General features: G+C 40.7%; 3 protein-coding genes across 5 annotated transcripts in view; 1 reads left to right on the top strand and 2 right to left on the bottom strand.

Annotated features, from left to right (window-relative positions):
- The window catches only part of LOC122640025, a 32,547-nt gene extending 14,526 nt beyond the window's left edge, over positions 1-18,021 (bottom strand). The window contains exons 1-6 of one of the 2 annotated variants that reach the window (XM_043833117.1): positions 17,878-18,021; positions 17,376-17,644; positions 16,844-17,069; positions 15,859-15,951; positions 15,226-15,313; positions 13,399-13,688 (exon numbers count right to left, since the gene is read on the bottom strand). In XM_043833117.1, the coding sequence (XP_043689052.1) occupies positions 13,407-13,688; positions 15,226-15,313; positions 15,859-15,951; positions 16,844-17,069; positions 17,376-17,644; positions 17,878-17,948 (1,029 nt within the window). In that variant the 5' untranslated portion in view covers positions 17,949-18,021 and the 3' untranslated portion in view covers positions 13,399-13,406. Of the gene's footprint in view, positions 1-13,061; positions 13,689-15,225; positions 15,314-15,858; positions 15,952-16,843; positions 17,070-17,375; positions 17,645-17,877 lie in introns of those variants that run through there. The other variant, XM_043833116.1, reaches the window with a different exon arrangement.
- LOC122640024 lies at positions 1,522-20,916 on the bottom strand. The gene is made up of 4 exons (XM_043833115.1): positions 20,819-20,916; positions 20,667-20,724; positions 19,564-20,591; positions 1,522-1,532 (listed from the first exon to the last, which is right to left on the bottom strand). The coding sequence occupies exons 2-3, from the start codon at positions 20,707-20,709 to the stop codon at positions 19,603-19,605; spliced, it is 1,032 nt and encodes a 343-aa protein (XP_043689050.1). The 5' UTR covers positions 20,710-20,724; positions 20,819-20,916; the 3' UTR covers positions 1,522-1,532; positions 19,564-19,602.
- On the top strand, positions 1,574-6,884 carry LOC122640022 (leucine-rich repeat receptor-like serine/threonine-protein kinase RGI4). Of its 2 annotated transcripts, XM_043833114.1 has the most exons (3): positions 1,574-4,600; positions 6,002-6,393; positions 6,430-6,884. In XM_043833114.1, the coding sequence occupies exons 1-3, from the start codon at positions 1,696-1,698 to the stop codon at positions 6,499-6,501; spliced, it is 3,369 nt and encodes a 1,122-aa protein (XP_043689049.1). In that variant the 5' UTR covers positions 1,574-1,695; the 3' UTR covers positions 6,502-6,884. The 2 variants fall into 2 exon arrangements, with proteins under 2 accessions (XP_043689049.1, XP_043689048.1); XM_043833113.1 differs by having other exon boundaries at positions 1,576-4,600; positions 6,002-6,884.
- Positions 20,917-21,706: the final 790 nt, after the last annotated feature.

Here is a 21,706-nt window from a genome sequence, read left to right as displayed (position 1 = left end):
GGCAGCTTCTTGTACATGAAGAGGAGCCAGCAGAGATGGATATGGAGATGAAAGGGTTAAGATGAGATTAATTACTTTCTCCTACCCTTTTCTCAGTTTAACTTATTTCTTAAAATTAATTAAGAAATCATATTGGTTTAATTGAGTTATTTATCCCTTCCACTTCCACCCAAATTAAAGTTTATTTTCTATTCACAGCAATGGCCAGTGACCACCCGACAACATGACCAAAGAAAGCATTTTATAGAAACTGTAGTTTTCTACTTATTCCCCCTCACTTCCATGTGCAATTCACTACGTTACAGATTCCACACACTGCCTCCATATTATAAACTAATACAATTAGATCTCGATCCATGAACCTCAAGTTTTTTTTTTTTTTTTTTGGTTTTATTTAAAAGGCCATGGAGCATGAACTTGAAATTATTGGTCTGCAAAACCCATTTTCTTAATACCCTTGTTGATTCACCAAAACTTAGGGGTGTCAATTTAGAACCTGAACCCAAAATGGGTCATTTAAAATTGAATCAAACCAGAAGCAATGGTTTTGGTTCGTACATATTGTATCCTGAACCAAATTGATTGATACCCTTATCGTTATCTGATCGACCCTGACTGATTTCGATCTGAATCAGATCGGAAACAACTGAAATTGGCTGCAAATTACCCTATCCCTAGATTTTGAACAAGGATCATCAACCAGGCGGATAGGCCGGAACCCGAGTACACATCTAATTTTCGAACACTTTACAACCAAAACTTGTATCAATTATGCTTCAAGCAAAGAGTATGACACACAATGAGGAACTACAATTTAATCGGGGAAAGTTTTCATATACAGCTGCGTAAACCGTATATGTGAGAGGGTGGGAGTTTCAATGCATTAATTAATAGGTGGGGGTTTATGATTTTTCCAACTTTTTGTGAGAGGGGACACGACCGTACATACTTACACGGTCTTATATGAAAACTTCCCCCTAATCATTTTACGTTTGTTTTACAACTCTAAAAATATGACCAGCCATCTATAAAACTGAGGGAACTTAATGCAGTTAAAATATGGAACAACAGATGAAAGGTAGAACTAGAACCTCATTATTGCACAATGTCTTGTTTAAGAGATGGCCCATCAATTAAACAAATCAGATCAAGAAGTATGAAGGCCACCTGCAATTTATGGGGTTCTGTGAATTGACTTTCAATGTATAAAAAGAATTCCTTCCTTAATTAGTTCTGTTTATTCCAACTCTTCTTTCATTGAAGGAAACCATTTCCATTAGTCCAAGAAATGACAACCCATACAATATATACCACAGAGCTCAAAAGAAGGTAAAGTGAAAAACTCCATTATGCACCAACCAACATTTCCATATTTACTCATGGAGTTAATGTGGTACTATAAGAACAACTAAATTACCTGATATAAACTATAATGCACCTCCACCTGATCTATCAATTTAGAGATGAAAACAACAAAAAAAAACCCACAAGATCCAGTTAACATTAAGCATTAATCAAATCATAAAACCCATCTACATCACCATTCACCATCTCTTAATAAACAAATAAACAGTAAAATAATAGGAAAAAGAAGGTGCTATTGGATCCAGATCTTCTGTTTTTCCTCTATAAACAAAACATGGGGTTCACCCCTCAACAATCCCAACACAGATCAGTGTTCTTTTCTCATCAGCAATGCCTGCAATTCCAAAGAATCTCTTCCCTTCTCCCAATGTCTTCTCTATCACTTTCCTTCTTTCAATAAACTCTCTCTTTTTCTTAAGGTGTTTATCCATTGATGTACAGGGCCAAGCTCTTCTGGAATGGAAAAACAGTCTAAACAGCTCCACAGACATATTAAGGACATGGAATCCTTCGGACCCAAGTCCCTGCAACTGGTTTGGGATCGTTTGCAATTCGAATGGCGAAGTAACCGAGATAAGTTTAAAATCAGTCAATTTGCAAGGTCCACTGCCTTCAAATTTGCAATCTCTCTCGTCTTTGAAGTCTCTTATCCTCACAGGAACCAATCTAACAGGGTCCATACCGAACGAAACTGGAGATTATCAAGAATTGGAACTCATAGATCTCAGCAGCAATGCTATCTCCGGTGAAATTCCTGTTGATATTTGCAGGCTAAGCAAGCTTCATACTCTGTTTCTCAACTCGAATTTTCTTGAAGGAGGAATCCCTTCTGACATTGGAAATCTTTCAAGCCTAGTGTATCTGATGCTCTACGATAATCAACTCACCGGCGAAATTCCCAGGAGTATCGGAAGACTAAGTAAACTTGAGGTCTTCAGAGCGGGCGGAAATCAAAATCTGAAAGGAGAGTTGCCATCAGAGATTGGGAATTGCAGTAATTTAGTGATGTTGGGCCTTGCAGATACCAGCATTACAGGAAGTCTTCCTCCGTCGATAGGGTCACTGAAGAAGATTCAAACCATAGCGATTTACACATCTCTGCTATCTGGTCCCATTCCAGAAGAGATCGGTAACTGCAGCAATCTTCAGAACCTGTACTTTTATCAGAATTCAATCTCTGGTCCCATCCCAAGGAGTGTTGGGGAATTGAAGAAGCTTCAAAGCATGCTTTTGTGGCAGAATAGCCTTGTGGGTACCATCCCTTTTGAGCTCGGGAACTGCAAAGAGCTTATGTTGGTGGATTTATCAGAGAATCTGCTGTCAGGAAGCATACCTACGAGTTTTGGAAATCTCTTGGGGCTTCAAGAGCTTCAGCTGAGCATCAATCAGTTAACAGGTACTATACCTTCCGAGATCTCAAACTGCACAGCTCTGACTCACTTCGAAATCGACAACAATCAGATTTCTGGTGAGATTCCAGAAGGCATCGGCAAGTTACAGAGCTTGACATTGTTCTTCGCTTGGCAGAATAAGTTGACTGGTAAAATCCCTGAAAGTCTTGCAGATTGTCAGAATCTTCAAGCTCTTGATCTCTCCTACAATCAAATTTTGGGTCCCATACCAAAGCAGATCTTCGGATTGAGGAATCTTACAAAGCTTCTGCTGCTATCCAATGATTTATCGGGTTTCATACCACCAGACATCGGAAACTGCACGAACCTATACCGGTTTCGAATCAATGACAACAGGCTCACGGGTACGATTCCGGCCGAGATTGGGAACTTGAGGAATTTGAATTTCTTAGACATGAGCAATAACCGGATCGTAGGTGGGATTCCTCCGGCGATCTCCGGATGTGAAAACCTCGAGTTTCTCGACCTCCATTCTAATGGGCTCACCGGTTCTGTGCCGGAAACGCTTCCGAAAAGCCTGCAATTCGTTGATATATCCGACAATAGGCTAACAGGGCCATTGACTCCGAGCCTGGGGTCGTTAACAGAGTTGACAAAACTCGTTCTTGGGAAGAACCGAATCAGTGGTGGAATCCCCGCAGAGCTAGTGTCGTGCTGCAAGCTACAGTTATTGGACCTCGGGGACAACGGTTTCTCAGGCCAGATACCAAAGGAATTGGGTCGGATACCGGCACTGGAGATATCTCTGAATCTGAGCTGCAATCAGCTCTCCGGTGAAATCCCATCAGAGTTCTCTGGTTTAGACAAGCTTGGGATTCTGGACATCTCCCACAACCAGCTTACTGGGAAAATGGACATGCTTGCGGGTCTCCAGAACCTAGTCCTTCTCAACATATCCTTTAATGGCTTTTCGGGAGAATTGCCAGACACCCCATTCTTCCGGAAACTCCCGCTAAACGACCTGATGGGGAACAAAGGGCTTTACATCTCCCCCAATGGCGGCGTCGTGACACCAGCTGAAAGGGGTCGGACCACCAAGCCCGCAATGAAGATGGCAATGTCAATCCTCGTCAGCGCCAGTGCGGTGCTGCTGCTGCTGGCGGTTTACTTGCTAGTGCGGGAGCGTATGAGGGCGAATGGAGTATCGGCGGAGGATGACAGATGGGATATAACACTCTATCAGAAGTTCGATTTCTCCATCGACGACGTCGTCCGGAACTTGACGTCAGCGAATGTGATCGGAACGGGGAGCTCAGGGGTGGTGTACAGGGTTGCGATCCTTAATGGGGAGACGCTGGCGGTGAAGAAGATGTGGTCTTCTTCTTCTTCTTCTTCTTCTCCGTCACCGTCGGAGAAGGAGGAGTCGTCGGAGAAGGGAGAGATGGAGTCGGGAGCATTCGGGTCGGAAATCAGGACACTTGGGTCGATCCGACACAGGAATATAGTGAGGCTTTTGGGTTGGTGTGCCAATAGGAGCAGAAGCATGAAGCTGTTGTTCTATGACTACCTACCAAATGGAAGCTTGAGCTCTATGATCCATGGCGATGGTGGTGGGCAGGAGCAGGTGAAGAAGGCGGCGGAGTGGGAGACCAGGTACGAGGTTGTGCTGGGAGTGGCGCATGCACTGGCTTACCTTCACCACGACTGCGTCCCTGCCATATTGCACGGTGATGTCAAGGCCATGAACGTCTTATTGGGTCCGGGTCTGGAGCCCTACCTAGCGGACTTCGGGTTAGCCAGGCTAGTGAATGTTGCTGATGGTGACTCCACCAAGTTGAGCCTCAAGCCTCACCTTGCTGGATCCTATGGCTACATGGCTCCTGGTACGTCTCACATCTTTTACCATTCTCTCTGTCTCTTTTAATTTCCATTCTAGTTTTCCCACATTCTCTTTTGCGGGTTTGATGGAGGTAAGGTTGTCAAAGTTCTGCCTGGACCAAATCAAACCAAACCTTTATCCGTTTGGTTCCGGGTTGGATTTTATGGGATTGGGCTGAACCTGATAAAAAACCAAGACCGGACCAATAGTAACTCAATAAGAAACCCCCCCCCCCAACCCCCACAAAAAAAAACATGATTTTTCCTTTACTTTTCTTTTGTTTAAATGTAAACCTTGAAACTGGACCAGATTGAACCTGATTATAAATGATAGAAATTGGACCAATTGGACCGAAACCGAAAAACTTAATGGTTTGGTTTCGGGTTGGCCCACTAGCAGAAAACAGATCAGCCCAACTGAAACTGGACCAAACCGATTGATTGACACCTTTATATGGAGGGTTGCAAAGATCAGGTGGTCGGACCAGATTGGATGATAGCCAATTCCCCGGATGGTCAGTATCACCCCAAAACTAAGGGTTTCAATTCAGAACCAGAGCTGAAACTGGCCATTAAAAACCGAATCAAATTGGTTTGAACCAAATCAAATCGAAAGAATTGTAACCTGTATGAACTAGGGTTATAGTAATCGGTATCAGTCTCTACCGATATTGATCCGGATTGGTCCGTATTGGTTTGGATCGGTCATATTTTCTTAAAAAAACTTTGCTCTTTTTACATATTTAAACTGTGTCCATACTAATCCACCGATATGGGATCAATTAGGAATCATTATCGTTCTCCACCGATACTATTGGCCGATCTGATACCAATTCCTCAAACCATGGTATAAACCAAACCTAAAACCCTTACTATAGTGTCTTTGTTCTCTATCAAAGAAAATTTCTCGATTGAGTAGAGGGAAGTTACATACTATGAGTTTCGTATTGAGTAGTACTTCGTGAGATTGTAATTTTTTTCCTAACTTTATTTGTTTTAATAAAATATTCTATTTAAATCGAATTTGAACCGAATTATCAAAACCGTACATGAACCAAATAAAGAAACTAAATAAAACATTTTGGACTCAGTTTCGATTTGAGGTTATGAATATATTCAATTTCTGTTTGTACATATTGTATCTGAACTAAATCGAAACCAAACAAAAAAAATAAAACCCGAACCAATTGAAAACCTTCCCCAAGACCATTGAAAACCGTTGGTTGTCCAATCCGGTCAGGCCACCAGCCCATGGTACATTGAACCAGAAACCATCCGGACCATTGATCACATCTGGTCCGAGTTTAAACAAGTTATTGTCCTCGCTCTATTTTCTTCAAAAGAAAAATGAATGGTAGAAGCTAAGAAGAGTTTTGGGTTGTGGTTTGTGGTTTGTGACAAAGCAGAGCATGCATCAATGCAACGAATCACAGAGAAGAGCGACGTTTACAGCTTTGGTGTGTTAGTATTGGAGGTACTCACGGGAAGGCATCCATTGGACCCAACCTTGCCAGGAGGGGTACATCTGGTCCAATGGGTCCAGGACCACTTGAAAAGGAAAGGTAACCCAGTGGACATACTTGACCCAAGGCTCCAAGGCCGGCCTGACCCTCAGGTACATGAGATGCTTCAGACGCTGGCTGTCTCCTCCCTATGCGTCGGCACAAGGGCCAGTGATCGCCCCATGATGAAGGATGTTGTGGCCATGCTCAAGGAGATCCACCATGTAGAAGTTCCAAGGTCTGAAACAGATTTAGTGAAGAAGGATGCATCATCCATGGTTGTTTCTTCTCCTCAGGCTCAGGCTCAGGCTCAGGCTCAGGCTCAGGCTCAGGCTCGGAAACTGGTCTTGGAAGGATCTTCTAACTGCTCATTCGCCTTTTCTGATGACTCCATCTCCATTTAAGATTTTAAAACCAGAGGTTTCAGGTTTCAGAGCTCAGGATCATGGAAGTTAATCAGTACCAGGCCACATTGCAGTGGAGAAGTTTGAGAAATAGTATTGTACTTGCATGGGTATCCAATCACCGGATCGGTGCCAACCAATCGATCTCCGATCAACCTAATTCCGATTCCCGATACTCAAGAAAGTCCAACTCCATTGTCAAAACAAGCAAAGAGGAACAGAGGAGGTCTGGAATACAAGCATGTGATGGAAGTGAGTCAGTCCGTATAGCAAACAGATGGAATCTCTCTGAAGTCCAAAACCCAATCCAAAAGGATCATGTAAATTTTTTCTTAATAAATTGATTAATTAATTATTTTATTTCCTTAATGTAATTTCTCATCTAATGCTGCACAATCTTACCAATTCTTTTGTCAGTCACTCTTTCGTAAGGTAACAGTGTAACTAACACCAACTCCTAAAAAATGCAAGAAATGGGTGGAGAAGAAAAAAAAACACATAATAAGACAGAAACAATGATTAAATAATGAATGAGTTTGTGTTTTCTCTTCTTTTTTTCCAAAAAAAAAAAATTCTTTTCTTTTCTTGCATTACAAACATAGCCAAAATGAGAGACCGGAATCAGAAAAAAAAACGCTCCATTAATAGGAGACTTATCTGGTGTAATAGAAACACTTTTGCAACCGAGATTTCATAATTGTGTTGATTCAATGAAAACAACTTCCCTAAATTTTAACAGTTTTAGTTCATAGCTCATATGCATGCATATTAGCTCACATATAATTGGGTGTGTTGAGATGTGTTACCCGATATTATAAGGGTATTTTGGGTTTTTTATTTATGTTTTATTTATGTACTTTTGAACAAGGATAGGATTGTAATTTGGGCTGTGACACTGTTCACGTAAACAGTGCCGTGAACAGTATCGTGAATAGTACTGTGAAAAGTGTTTCCCTTTGTAATCTCTTTTATCATTATTATTATAAATAGAGAGTTTGACTGATCTCATTGATCATTCAAGCCATTCACGAAATTCCTGTTTTGTTAACATGGCATCAGAGCCAAATACACTCTGATCTAGGTTTTCAAAACCCACCTCCCTCCCTTCGATTTTTTTCTCCTTCCCTCCATCGAGCTTCTTCCCTTCTTCTTTCTTCCTTTCTTTTGGTTCTTCTTCTCCCATTAGGGCAGCACTCTGAGGTGATCGTAATGATCTAGCTGCTGCCCCAATATACCTCCTTTTTATGCCTCTTTTTGGATCAAGTAGAGTGAAGCACTGTCTGCGATTTGAAGATTCCTATTTTTTGGAGATCGACCTCTACATCTGTTTCACATCTTCTATTGTGGGATCTTTATTTGATATTGTTCTCATCCCTATTCACTTCATCGATTGGTTGAAGACCCACCCCTTATCGATCTCTCTTCTCGGGTTTTTTCAAAACCCGACATTAATCGATCTTGGGGTTGGGTTCTTGGTTCTCTGCGATCTGATTGGCACCCTTGTCGCCTTCATTCGACATCATTCCCGACCTACATATCCGAGATTTTTGCTCCAATACACCCTTTTCTATTGGGGGTCGATTCCAGAATTTTTTGGATATTTTTGGTCATCTTTCGCTTCATTGAAGATTGGTTACTGCCGCAATGACTGGTTCGATTCTTCTTCGGCCTCTTCGGCATTGATGGCCAGCCGACTGATTTTCTTCCCCTTGCTGCCCCAATCCAACTTGATGGCTCTAACTACCGAAGTGGTCTCGGTCTACCTATTTGACATGAGTGGCCGTGGCCTCACCGGCCATCTTCTTGGGACAACAACTAAACTAGTGGAAGAGGGTTCTCACTCAACAAGTGGTTATCGAATGATGCGATGGTGATGTCCTACTTGATCCATTCTATGCAAGGGGATATCTCGGACAATTTTCTTCTCTGACACTTGCCCATACTATCCGGAATGGTGCCAAAGAGACTTATGGTCGCACGGGGAATGATGCACAGGTCTATGAGATTAGAAAGAAGGCTAATGCCACTACCCAACAGAGAGCTCTCTGTCTCCAAATACTATGCTGCCCTCAAGAACATGTGGCGGCAATTGGATCATTACTCGACTATCGACCCTCTCATCATCGTCCGTCTGCCTATCGCAAACACGTTGACAAAATACGTGTCTATGATTTTTTGGCTAGGCTAAATATGGAGTTTGATCCTATTCGGGTGCAAGTACTTGGGCGGTCCCCTTTTCCATCCCTAGAACAGGCCTTTGCCTTGGTTCATAATGAGGAATCTCGTCGGGCTGCTATCTTGCATTCCTCTCTGTTGATCGCTCCACCTTGCAAGTTGCTTCCAGATTCTCCTTCTCTTACCACTACTGATGGTGGTACTGCTGTCCCTAAAGGTCCTGTCAAGTGTGAACACCAAGGCTCTATCATACTAAGGCTCAATCTTGGAAGTTCCATGGGAAGCCTGCTGATTTTGAGGAAAAGAAAGCCCGTGGGAAGTTTAAGCCCAAGGCTCATATGGCTGATTCTCCTACTCCTGCTCCGCTACCCCTTCATCTGACATTGGGCTTACTCAGGATGAGCTCCTAGCTTTCCGTCGCATGCTACAGGCCTCTTCCGCTGCCTCCACTACGGCATCTACACCCTGCCCCTCCTGGTTCTAATTTTGCCTCGGTACTCCAATGAGTCCGTGTGCATCGGCGTATCCATCCTTGGATTATAGATTCCGGTGCCACACCACATGACGCTCCTCCCATGTATTTCATCTTTATTCTCCATCTTCCGCAAAGACAGTGTTCGAGTAGCTAATGGTTCCCTTTCTCCTATTAATGGGAAGGGTTCCATACGCTGCTCCCCTACCCTTTCATTAAAATCTGTTTTGCATGTTCCGTCCTTTTCTACCAACCTTCTCTCTATTAGTAGTCTCACTAGAGATCTGAACTGCAAACTGACTTTTTTCCCTTCTCATTGTGTCATACAGGATCTGGAGACGGGGTGTACGATTGGGAGTGGTAAGATGCAGGGTGGTCTCTACTTACTTGACCCGGGTCAGCCTTCTACTTTGCATTCGGCTTCCTCTACCACTCATCATTTACAGTCCACCTCGTTCCCTGACCTTCATCTCTGGCACTGCCGACTTGGTCATCCATCCCTTAGTACTTTGTCTCTTTTGTTTCCGAGCTTGATTAAGCATTGTAATAGGAATGAGTTTTTATGTGAGGCTTGTGTTTTGGCCAAACAGACTCGTTCTAGTTATTCTTCATTAAATAAAAGAAGTGAGTTTCCTTTTGCTTTGGTTCATTCTCGATGTGTGGGGCCCGCCTTGTACTTCCCTTTCTGATCATCGATGGTTTGTCTCGTTTATTGATTGTTATACTCATGCCACTTGGGTGTACATGATGAGCCATAAAAGTGAGGTCTTCCGCTGTTTTCGGTTATTTCATCGTATGGTTCAGACCCAATTCAATGCCACCTTGCGCATTTTACGCAGTGATAATGGCAGAGAGTACATGGAGGGTCAGTTCCAACTTTATTTGGCTGCACATGGTATTGTCCATCAAACCAGCTATGTTGACACACCTGCCCAGAATGGGGTTGCTGAAAGGAAAAATAGACATCTCCTTGAGGTCGCCCGGGCCATTATGTTTGCACGGCAGGTTCCTTCTCACTACTGGGGTGATGCCATTCTTACCGCTGCTTATCTCATCAACCGTGTGCCTACCCGTGTCCTTGATGGTCGTTCCCCCGTTGATCTCCTCCAGGGTTCCTCCTCCTTTGTGGTTCCCCCCAAAGTTTTTGGTTGTGTTGGCTATGTCCGCAATCATCATCCTCATGGGAAATTTGATCCACGGAGCATTCGGTGTATTTTTCTGGGCTATTCTGCGACCCAGAAAGGATACAAGTGTTACCATCCACCTTCTCGTCGTACTTTGTCTCCATGGATATTGTCTTCCATGAGTCCTTGTCATATTATTCCCAGACACCTCTTCAGGGGGAGCAGGATCAGGGTTTTGAAGATGTGTCTGCTATTCTTCCGGATTCTATTCAGGGGGAGCCCTCTGTAACTTCAGCTCCTATAGTGGCTCCTATTCAGGGGGAGCGTAGACCAGTCAGTCAAATCCCTGTTGATAAGGTATATACCCGGGAGCGCACAGGACAAGTTGAGACTACCACCACCACCACCATACCACCTCCACAATCGTCTGCACTTGATCCAGATCCAGACCCTACTACATCATCTGGTAAGGATCCTTCCCTTGACTTACCTATCGCTGTTCGTAAAGGCGTTAGGTCATGCACCCAACACCCCATCTCCAATGTTGTTTCCTATGATGCTTTATCTCCTTCCTATCGTGCATTTGTTTCTTCTCTTTCCTCTGTTTCTATTCCTCAGAAATGGCAGGAGGCGATTGCAGATCCAAAGTGGAAAGCAACCATGATGGAAGAAATGACGGCCTTACTTAAAAATGAGACATGGGAGCTAGTTGTTCTTCCTTCGGGTAAGAAACCAGTCGGGTGCAAATGGGTATTTGTTGTCAAGCAGAAGCCAGATGGAACAGTAGATAGATATAAAGCCAGGCTTGGGCGGAGGCTTCACTCGGACTTATGGGATCGACTATCGGGAGACATTTGCCCTGTTGCAAAGTTGAACACTGTCCGGGTCTTCTTGTCTTGTCTTTGTCAATTTTGGTGGGACCTACGGAGTTGGATGTAAAAATGCATTTCTTCATGGGGAGTTGGAAGAGGAGGTTTATATGGATGTTCCTCCGGGTTTTTCCTCTGACAAGACCCATGGGAAAGTTTGTAGGCTCAAAAGGGCACTCTATGGGTTGAAGCAATCTCCACGGGCATGGTTTGGTAGGTTTCATAAAGCCATGGTCTCCTGTGGATACAAACAAAGTCATGCTGATCACACTCTGTTCATCAAGCGAAAGGGAGAAAAGGTCACTCTTCTCATAGTTTATGTTGATGACATAGTTGTGACTGGTAATGATACAGATGAAGTTTCTCACCTGAAGGCTTTCTTGGGACGAGAATTTGACATAAAAAATCTAGGACAGCTAAGATATTTTCTTGGGATTGAAGTTGCCCGTTCTCCAAAAGGCATCTTTCTCTCCCAGAGAAAGTATGTTCTAGATTTATTATCAGAGACTGGTTTGCTTGGTTGTCATCCTTGTGACACTCCCTTGGAAGCTACTACCCGTCTGCAAGAGAAGGATGGTGAACCTGTTGATAAGGGCAGATATCAACGATTGGTGGGCAAGCTAATTTATCTCTCCCACACTGCACGATATTGCCATTCTTGTGAGTCTTGTGAGCCGGTTCATGCATGATCCTTATTCCACTCACATGGTCATGTTCTTCGTATTCTCCATTACTTGAAGTCGGCTCCAGGAAAGGGGATCCTTTTGTCTCCTCATGACCATCTTCGCATTGAGGCTTACACGATGCTTGGGGGTGGTAACCCGACAGAAATCTACCTCCGGCTATTGTACTTTTGTTGGAGGAAATCTAGTCACATGGCGGAGTAAAAAGCAAAATGTTGTGGCAAGATCTAGTGCTGAAGTTGAATTCCGTGCTATGGCCCAGGGCATATGTGAGTTACTGTGGCTTCAGAGTTTACTCCTTGATATTCGTGGTTCTGTTCATCTTCCAATGATGTTGTACTATGACAACAAAGCAACAATTAGCATTGCCCACAATCCAGTGCAGCATGACCGTACCAAACATGTGGAGATTGACAGACACTTCATCAAGGAAAAGTTAGAGAGTGGGCAGATTTGTATTCCTTTTGTGAAGTCTGGAGATCAACTGGCTGATGTCTTCACCAAAGGGTTGAGTGGGAAGTTGTTTTATCCTAGTCTAGTCAAGTTGGGCATGTGTGATATCTATGCCCCAACTTGAAGGAGAGTGTTGAGATGTGTTACCCGATATTATAAGGGTATTTTGGATTTTTTATTTATACTTTATTTATGTATTTTTGAACAAGGGTAGAATTGTAATTTGGGATGTGACACTGTTCACGTGAACAGTATCGTGAACAGTATCGTAAATAGTGCCGTAAATAGTATTTCCCTTTGTAATCTCTTTTATCATTATTATTATAAATAGAGAGTTTGACTGATCTCATTGATCATTCAAGCCATTCACGAAATTCCTGTTTTGTTAACAGGGTGTTTGCTGGGTTTTGTTCCGTCTTCTTTCATTCTATCATGAAGGATTTAGGTGCAGTAGTTTCTCTCCTAGGCCACAGATGCTGGGATTCATCCAACAGAAGATAAAATACAACAATCAATTTTCATCATATTATTTTCATGTCAACCCAAGAAAACCAAAAAAGAAAAGCTTTCATCAACAAAATTCATGCTACATTACAACAACAACAACATCCAAGCCGTATTCCAACTTAATGGGTTCATGCTACATTACATAATAAAAACATACATTAGAACTTTGAGAACTTAGGTAAGTAAAACATACCAATCCTATCAACATTCAATAGTTGCTAAATTGTCCCCCAGCTTTTGGCCAACCCCATGGCACCAGACACTTCTTCCCTCACAGTTTCGTAGTGTGCTAGTCATTCTCATACAATACCTGCCTGGCCAACATAGGCAGCACCTTCTATGTGACAGGCAGGGCAGAATTTAAAGGCAACAAATATCCTTGGCTTTTGCAGTGTATCACATGGAAACTGATACTCCTGTGACCATACACATGAGAAATTAGATACCAGATTGAAGTCGTCGTTTCATATGATCCTCAAGTTATGCAGTGGCTCGGAACTTCTGGATCACAATTTGCATAAAGTTAAAACTCAAGAGGCCTTTATGATGGCATTTTCCTCTTGACTTAACCTGAGAAATGAGGAACCCCTTCATCATATTGTCAAAAATTTTCTAGTGTGCTCTATGGTGGATACTGGGTTTCCAACTTCTTTACAATGTAAATGGTGACGCTCCAGTCAAACCCTCGATACTGTAGCCACCTAATGATTCGTGATTTCCGTGTCTCATGTGGCACATCTCCACCCCGAAGCCATTGCTTGGAGGCCTGAACAAATAGACGTTCCAATGAAGAATCAGACATGCCAAATCTCAACTCCTGATCACTGCCAGAATCAACATGCTCAAAAGTGACTTTCATTGCCTTCTCTGAATCTTCTCTATCTACTCCCTTTATGTGCAGTGCCTGATTCCAAAAGATGAACCATATATAGTAATTATAGAAAATAAGAAGAATTAGCATAAAATTTTCTTATTTTTAAACAAATGGAAATAAGAAGATACTTCCACCTGTATAAGTGTTCTTGACAATCCAAAAAAGGCAGCTGCCATAGTGCCTTATAATATCAATAAACCAACAATACATCTCTTCTAATATTTAATAGGATCTTTCTGAATGACACCTAAAGAGCTGGTGTCATCAGAAGTTGTAACTGGCTTCCCTCTACCCCCATAATAGTAAGGTCAGAAATGTAAAATTCAGTTTCTTACCCATGCCAACAATGAGTCCCTACTTTCTTTGGAAGCACCAATTTTAGGAAAAGAACACGAATTAAGGAACTGCTATTTTGCTACTGTGCTAGGAAGGAATAGTGATTAAGGTTTTGTAACTCAAGGCAACTCGTTGTGAAGGGCAAATTGGAGGTTAAGAGGTCTATATTGGAGTGATTCACTTCAACTTTGTGCTGAACGAAGGGGGAGCAGCACCATTATCATATGGGCATGCAAAATTCTGATCCCATGGCATAGTTAATCTGCTCGGCAGCGACTGAAATGCTGAGTCATGGATCTCAGTGTTCACAATGCTAGTGATTGAGACTGTGCAGCGGCTATATTTCTGGTCGGTTTCATTATTTTCATATCATTCCCATTGGTTTCATCCCATTGTTGCAAAAGACAAGGCTATATTTTGGCCAGTTCAAAAGAGAAAGAGAAGGTTACAATGAAAGAAGAGGGGCGTACAGTCCCCCTTTTTTATTTTACGATTGTGCCCCAATTTGATTTTAGAGTTCTGCCTCATTGACGTGTGATTGAGACGAAGTATTAAAATGCCACAAACTTTTCGGCACTTACATGGAAATCACCACCATGCCCTTCAACAGATTACATTTGTTCATCAGTGCACGATTGCCTCGAGGCAAAGAAAACAAAGTTATAATTTTATCAACAACTCCAACGGTGTCAATCAGATTTCCCGATTTAATAAACCCTAATAAAACCAGAAAGGCTTAGTTGACTGACCTTTAGATGTTCAAGTTTTCCAGCTAAATCAGTTTAGTTCCATGTGATCTTTTTTTTCCCCATTTTCCTCCCCTCCCTTTTCACTTTAGAACTGCACGACATTGGGTTCTAACCCATTCTTAGATCATCTCAACTAACTGATCTTGAGTTATTGTTAGACCATTAAAGGTGCCAAACTCTCTATGTTTCAGGATTTCAAGGACTCCCAGACTGACTTTCGGCATTTCAAACCAGTTCCTCAGGCAGCATGAGAACTATAGATCAAGGTCATATCATACCTTACTGCCAAGGCCTTGGTATCTTTTTTTATTTTGAGATATTATACCCAAAGTTCTGACATTTCAAACATTACTAAAAAGAATATTCATTAGAGCCTAAGCAGCACCAACAAATTTGTATAATACACTCAAATAAGAAGGTAATACTGTGAAACCTCATTACATCCGGAATGGAAGAGCAGTCAGAAATGAGCATTCACTTACTTGCTTGATCCTCCTAGGCCCCCAAAATGACGAAGACCATCTAGACCGTGAAAAAGATTCTGCATATAAGTAATCATTGATCAACCCCCTACAAGAAACCAGAAAGGTTGAGGAGGATCCTGTCAGCATGAAGATAGGTCTTCATCTATCGCAATTTGGTCTGAGCATTTCAAAAGGAGAAATACCATTATCTCAATAGAAAAATGTGGGGAAGAAAACGCATCTATCTGCAAAGGACAGTAGATGAAACATATCTATGGACCTTCAAGAAGATGATCACATTCCTTTCTTACTCACTCTCATCTAAATGTCTACTTTTGATGAAGATGAAGCTCCTGGACTTGTATAGTTACCAATCTAGTACCTATTATTCAATGTTGGTCACTTAAGATTGGTTGATGCAGTAATGAGAGTAATCTCTGTAATAGTTTGTCAAAGTGTCCAAGGAACCACCTATTTAAAATTTAGTTTCAAAAAATTAGCCCAGATCAATGGACATAACAGGAAGACCACATCAGATGGATAGTATCAATCTGAAGGTGGAGAACCTTTTGGTGTCACATGTATGGCTCGGATGCTCTGCCTAAAGTGAATGAGAGCCATTGGGATGACAAGGGGGAATTCGCTACACACCTGCAGCGGCAATCAGTTATTACTTCCTCAATTATATTGTGAGGAAATTTCTTTCCACGCAGTTTTTTCCGCAGCTCAACTTCTGTAAATGCTCTGTGGAAGTATAGAGTACAGTTCAGATTATTGACAGAGTACTTATAGATTGAGACTGCATAGCTAACAGCAAGAGACTAAGTAAAGGCAATGCAGTCAGCTAGACAAAGCATGCACATGCAGTGACAAAGAAAAGCATTTTAAGATTCACAAAGCATATGTGTCATATACTCTCAAGTTTTTCAAAAGACTAATGAATTAATTATTCAACTTTTAAGAGAATATGGTGGTGAAAAAATTTACCCACTCTACAAAAATCGATAGATTAAGATAGCAATTTCTCGGTCAAAAGCAACACTTCAGGCAGTCAACTAGCGGCACGTCCATCTCTAAAAAACTAGTCTAATTCATAGTATTAAATAACTGAATTTATTTATTTAATTTTTAACATATATATCGACCAACTTTACCTTAATACAGTCAATGACATCATGGCTAGTCAAGTCATTACCTAGGAAGGGTTTAACTACATTGGTGATGAGTTCAGTGATAAGGAAAACATCAGCAGCTCTTAAACTTCAAAATTCTCTTACCTGATTTTCCGATAAAATAAAAGTAAGTGGCATTTAGGAAACAAAAAATTTGTCAGAGCACTTTATTGTGGAGTGATCTGAAGAAAAGTCAGGCCGCAAAAAGAACCCAATTATCAATTCAACCACTGAGAGTTCACAATCTATACCATTCAAGATCAACAGTAAAAGAATTTATTTGCACTCAAGTTTTCCTTTTATTTTTTTTCCTGGTAAGGTTTAATTAGAAATACAGAAGGAAAAGAGAGTAACATTTTTTATGGGGAAAATTTTTTTTGACCATGCAGGAGCTCTCAAAGGTAAGAAGTGAAGGAATCGATTCCACTTGAAATTACAAGAAGATACTAATGAGATGTTCTAACCTCCTTCCAAGTGCTTCAATGACTACTTTCTCGGCATCTTGTTTAGTTTTGTTGGCTTCTACTGCATCCTCTTCATAAAGATTCTTCACAAAAGAAGTTCCAATTTCTTCTTCAACCATTTCAAGCTCCCCCATTAAATCATGATCAGGGACCTCCAGCTCAGTATTAATGTCATCATTCAACACTAAAGATTGGATGGTATTCCCAAACTCTTGGATTGAATTCACTATAATAAGAAGAAGAGCACAGATGAAAATCCAGAATAATGATCAGACAATCATAAAAGTAACAGAGACTCTGAATGTGAAAGATTAGGCATAATAAACATATTAAAATGGTAAATTACATAGTACTTCTGAGGCACAATGTGCACCCAAGAACGGCGATACATCAGGTGCGACACAGATTGTAATGGAGCAAAATACTCAAGCAAGCCATGCACCGTAACAGCACTATTGTATACACTTTAATGAAGAGAAATTTGCTTAATGGAGCAATTTATGCAAGCAATGTTTGTTCAGCAGAAGTATACCACTTTCAGCATGACACACTCTATCAGCAAAGGAAGGTTGATCTCGATATTCCTCATCCAAGCCCGACATTCTCCGCACACCTCTCCCACCCTGAGGATCCCTCTCTCTTAAAGAACTGGAATCCGAACAGTTAAACATTTCTTTGGAGCTCTTCGTAGGAGGAGCAAATGATTTCCCGTCGACCTGGCGATACTTCTTAGGAACGTATCTAACGGGTCCGGAGGCTCCATAACCTCTGCAGCAGCTGATGATACTGGCTCTTTTTACCCTAAATTGAAAACCCATAAAGAATTAGCACGAATTGCATGCTTTACAAAAATTTCGTTGAAGATCAAACATCATTTTCCGCAATACCCAATAGATTTGCAAACCAGAGTGGAATTGTTCTGACGTTCTCAACAAAACCCCCCTCCCCCTCCCCCAAAAAAAAAAAAATCTTCAAACATGTTCATTAAAAAAGGATGTAAATCTGTATCAAAAAATCAATAGAGCGAGACATACTGTGGGGATAGGACATGAAATCCAAGCTTGACTGAGAATTTGATGGAGAAGTTCCCCAGAACAATCGCCATTTCGCGCCCTTCTTCAGGCTTCAGGAACGAAGCGGAAGTGCGGAACCCTAATCGAGCGGGAAATTTTGATAAGCTTATTAGTTGGTAAAGTGCTTAATGAACTCTCTTAGATGGGCTACACTTCTTTGTTTGTTTGTTTATTTGTTTGAGCCCACTAAAGATTCAAGATTCGGCATCAATGGGCTTGGGGCCTTTACAACAATTGCGAGGCCTATAATACGTTTAGCCCATTTCTCCCTTTAATTTGGGATGCCCAATGTTAATTAGAAGAGTTTCTTGTTCCTAGTTCTTACTTATTTTCTATAATAGCTTCATTTGATTGCAAGAGAATTGAAAATTTTCAAATCTATAAAAGAAATTTTTATAATTATTAGCCCACATGAGTGTATAAACTATTTAAATTTCTTACCATGTTTAATAATGATACTTTTTAGATGTAATATTTACTTTACAATTCAAATCCAAGGGATTTATACGTTAAAGAAAAGTGAAATTTAATAACCAAATATAGAATGATTTAGAATTACTGAATAACCACTTGGGGTAATGATTACAAAAGTTTTATTAGGTTTGAAATTTTCAATTTCGTTCAATCAAACGAAGACTAAAAGTGAAAAAATGCATAACAGGAAATCATTGGATTGATAATCTTGATTCACCACGGAGGTTCTTTTTTAGACAAAAGTTTTTCGTCACGCAAGACAGATTCTCCTTTCATCGTGGGAGAAGGAAAACTTAGTCCTATTTTCTATTCCCAAAAAAAAGAGAGTGAACTTTAAATAGAGTATACAGAATGGCAATAGTAGATTACCAAAAAAAAAATGGCAATAGTAGATTTACTAGTTGGGATTGAGATAAAGCTTAGTTGAGTTGTATATAGATCGACCTTCATTAATGGATTTCATGGTAGTTCGACTCCCATGATATTGACATTAAAAAGGGAAATGACAAGTATGTATTAATTATGATTTATGGAAGGGGAAGAGGAGGAAACACATTTTGACGTTTTATAAAAATGTTTGAAGTAAGTTTCTCATAACCCACGGTGAAGCGAGAATCTCTTACAGTAAGAGATTCTCAATTGGACTGGAAAAGGGTATTTTGAACCTTCATAAATAAAGACAAGTGTTAATGTTGACATCAGTTAATGTTCATGATCATTTTAATAGAACAAAGAAAGAAAATTTTGAAAGCAAAAGAAACAATTGTTGAACATTGGCCGTACGTGCATGGAGTCAGACTCTCCATCCATAGCATCAAATCATGTTTTGTATTGCTTCAAAAAGAAAAGAAAGAAATAAAAAAAAAACATGTTTTGCAAGGTGGATTTGTGGTTTAGGTGAAGACATCCATAATGTACAGATGAACCTCATGATCTGAAGTAGAAATTATACAACAAGAAAAGAAAAAGGGAAAAAAAAATAGAAAAATAAGGGAAGTGATCAATTAATCTAAGAAAACTATCTAAATTTACAAGATAATGACAATTTAGATTATATTTTGTGTCATCATACCAGGTTGAAATTAAATTAAATTAAAAAGGGCTATCTTCCATGATGGAATTACATTACTCCCCTTAATTTCTTGCCCATGCATCCACTAATCCAAAGAAAACCCTGTATGAGTCTCAGAGACTGATCATCATCATCATCTCTCACTCAAGCTTCCATGCATATAGGAACAGGCAAAAATCTGGTGATGTTGGAACACTCTGCGTGGAGAAATATGCACTCCCACTGTTACTATCACCACTGCAGACACTGCTGCTTCCATCTTTGAAGTCTTGATCAATCCTATACTCAGGTGCACCTGGTTTGAATATGAACACACCATGTCCTAATCCATTGCTGCTAAACAACCAATCATGAACATCCCAAAAGACTTGAACTGGTGTTTTGTTCACTATCACTGTCTCATTTCCCCTAAATTTCCATTGCAGATTTCTAACATGGATCAACACTATCCCATCTATGCTAATCCACATTTCAGGATCTCTTGGTCCAGTTATCGAATTCTCTACCACAATATCATGTTCTTTCTTCCTCTCATCAAATTTAGCTCTTGTGGAAAAACATTTCTTACCAAATACATTCTCTTTCTTGCAGATTAATACTGCATCTATTAAAGAAGGTCTTGATTTTGTTCTCTTATAAGCTTCTTTCTTAGAATCTCCCAGTAACAAAACCACCTCTTCATCTGAAACCAAGGCTACGTAGTAATCTCCATTTGGTTCTGGGCTACCTGAGAATTTCGCAGAACGTAGATCCCAGAAAACATCTACTCGTTTTCCACTTACAGTGAATGATTTGAATCCCTTCTTGCTCCAGAAATGCCATGGCTTTAGGTCAATCTTGCAGGTGTAATTTGTTTCTTTATCTCCAGGATTATCTACTGAGATGTTTAGAGAATGGTTGATGAGATTCTTGCACCATGTAACCGTAACATTGCGACACATTCCTGCAATTTTTGTTAGATACACACACATAACAGTACATTGTGTGGCGGATTTGTTCGTGGTTGGTTCATCTGACCGTTTCTCCCCTGAAGCCCCACTTGAATCTTGAAAACGCCCAGATTGCTGACTTGGCATTTCAGACTTTTTCTTTTTCATGGTCGAATTCTTATCATCATCGAGCTCCTGACCTAAAAAAAAATGGCGAAATTTTAAGAAGAGGAACCAAATTAGGTGAAAAGAAATTTGTTGAGGTTTTGGAATACCTGATCCACCATGGATTGCTTTGTGGAAGATGCTATAGATCATGTTCGCATTCAGGAAACTTAATTACATAAAACCCATAAAAGAAATTTTGATTATCTTTCTTCTAATCCTTTCTGGGTCTAGAGACCTGGAATTCTGATGGAATCATGAATTCTTCACACAGAACCTGTAAACGGTTTCCAAGTCCCAAGTTTCTTATGGGGACAATGGAGGGGACTAGCTAATTCGCCCAAAGTTGCAGAAAATTAAACGTTAACTTGGCATGGATCGAGACAAATACAGTGACCGGCCACCATTCTGAGACCGAAGAAGAACGACAATTGGAGAAGAACCTCAATTGGATTAAGAATTCATTCATTCACAGACACAGATTGAATCTTGTTCTTCTTCCCATGTCGATCATTCATTGTCCGCAGAATGGAGCAGAAATCGGAGATCAACCGGAAAAGGGTCTCAATAATTTTTGGGAATAATGAGGATATCGAGGAACGGAGGAGGAGGGATTGGTTTTGGAAGAAAAGAATTCTCGTCCATAGATCGTAATTGAATTCCCGAAACAGAAGGAGAGAGAGATTTATAACTAAAACGTTCTTTTATTTTTTTTAGATCAACACAAACGAAGCAGTTTCTTCTCCCACGATTCTAGACCACATGGCCGGTTTACCTAATTTTTGCCACTTCGAGAATCCTTTTTGTCTAGGAAATTTTTAACTTACTTTGGCCAAATACAGAGCAGAACATCTTTCTACCCTTTTCTCCACCCTATATTTTATAGGGTTTCTCAACGGAGGAGAACTGTCACGCTAGCGAAGCACACATTAATTACCCTTTTTTTTATAGCTAATATGAGCATTTAGCGAGGTTGACCAAGTCAAACTTTTGACAATGGCCTGTGAGATGTAGCAACCTGTTCGTGTTCCCCCAGCTAATTGTCTCTGCGGGGAACATAGAGTCTTGATTAGTCAACATGTCAAATTTCAAAAAGAATATTTCTATATTTGACATACATGTATCTTTTCTATAACTCAATTTTTTCAAT

The sequence above is a fragment of the Telopea speciosissima genome, chromosome 9 (genome assembly GCF_018873765.1).
Source record: "Telopea speciosissima isolate NSW1024214 ecotype Mountain lineage chromosome 9, Tspe_v1, whole genome shotgun sequence".
NCBI classification, from domain to species: domain Eukaryota; kingdom Viridiplantae; phylum Streptophyta; class Magnoliopsida; order Proteales; family Proteaceae; genus Telopea; species Telopea speciosissima.
This window is presented reverse-complemented; position numbering and strand designations above follow the sequence as displayed.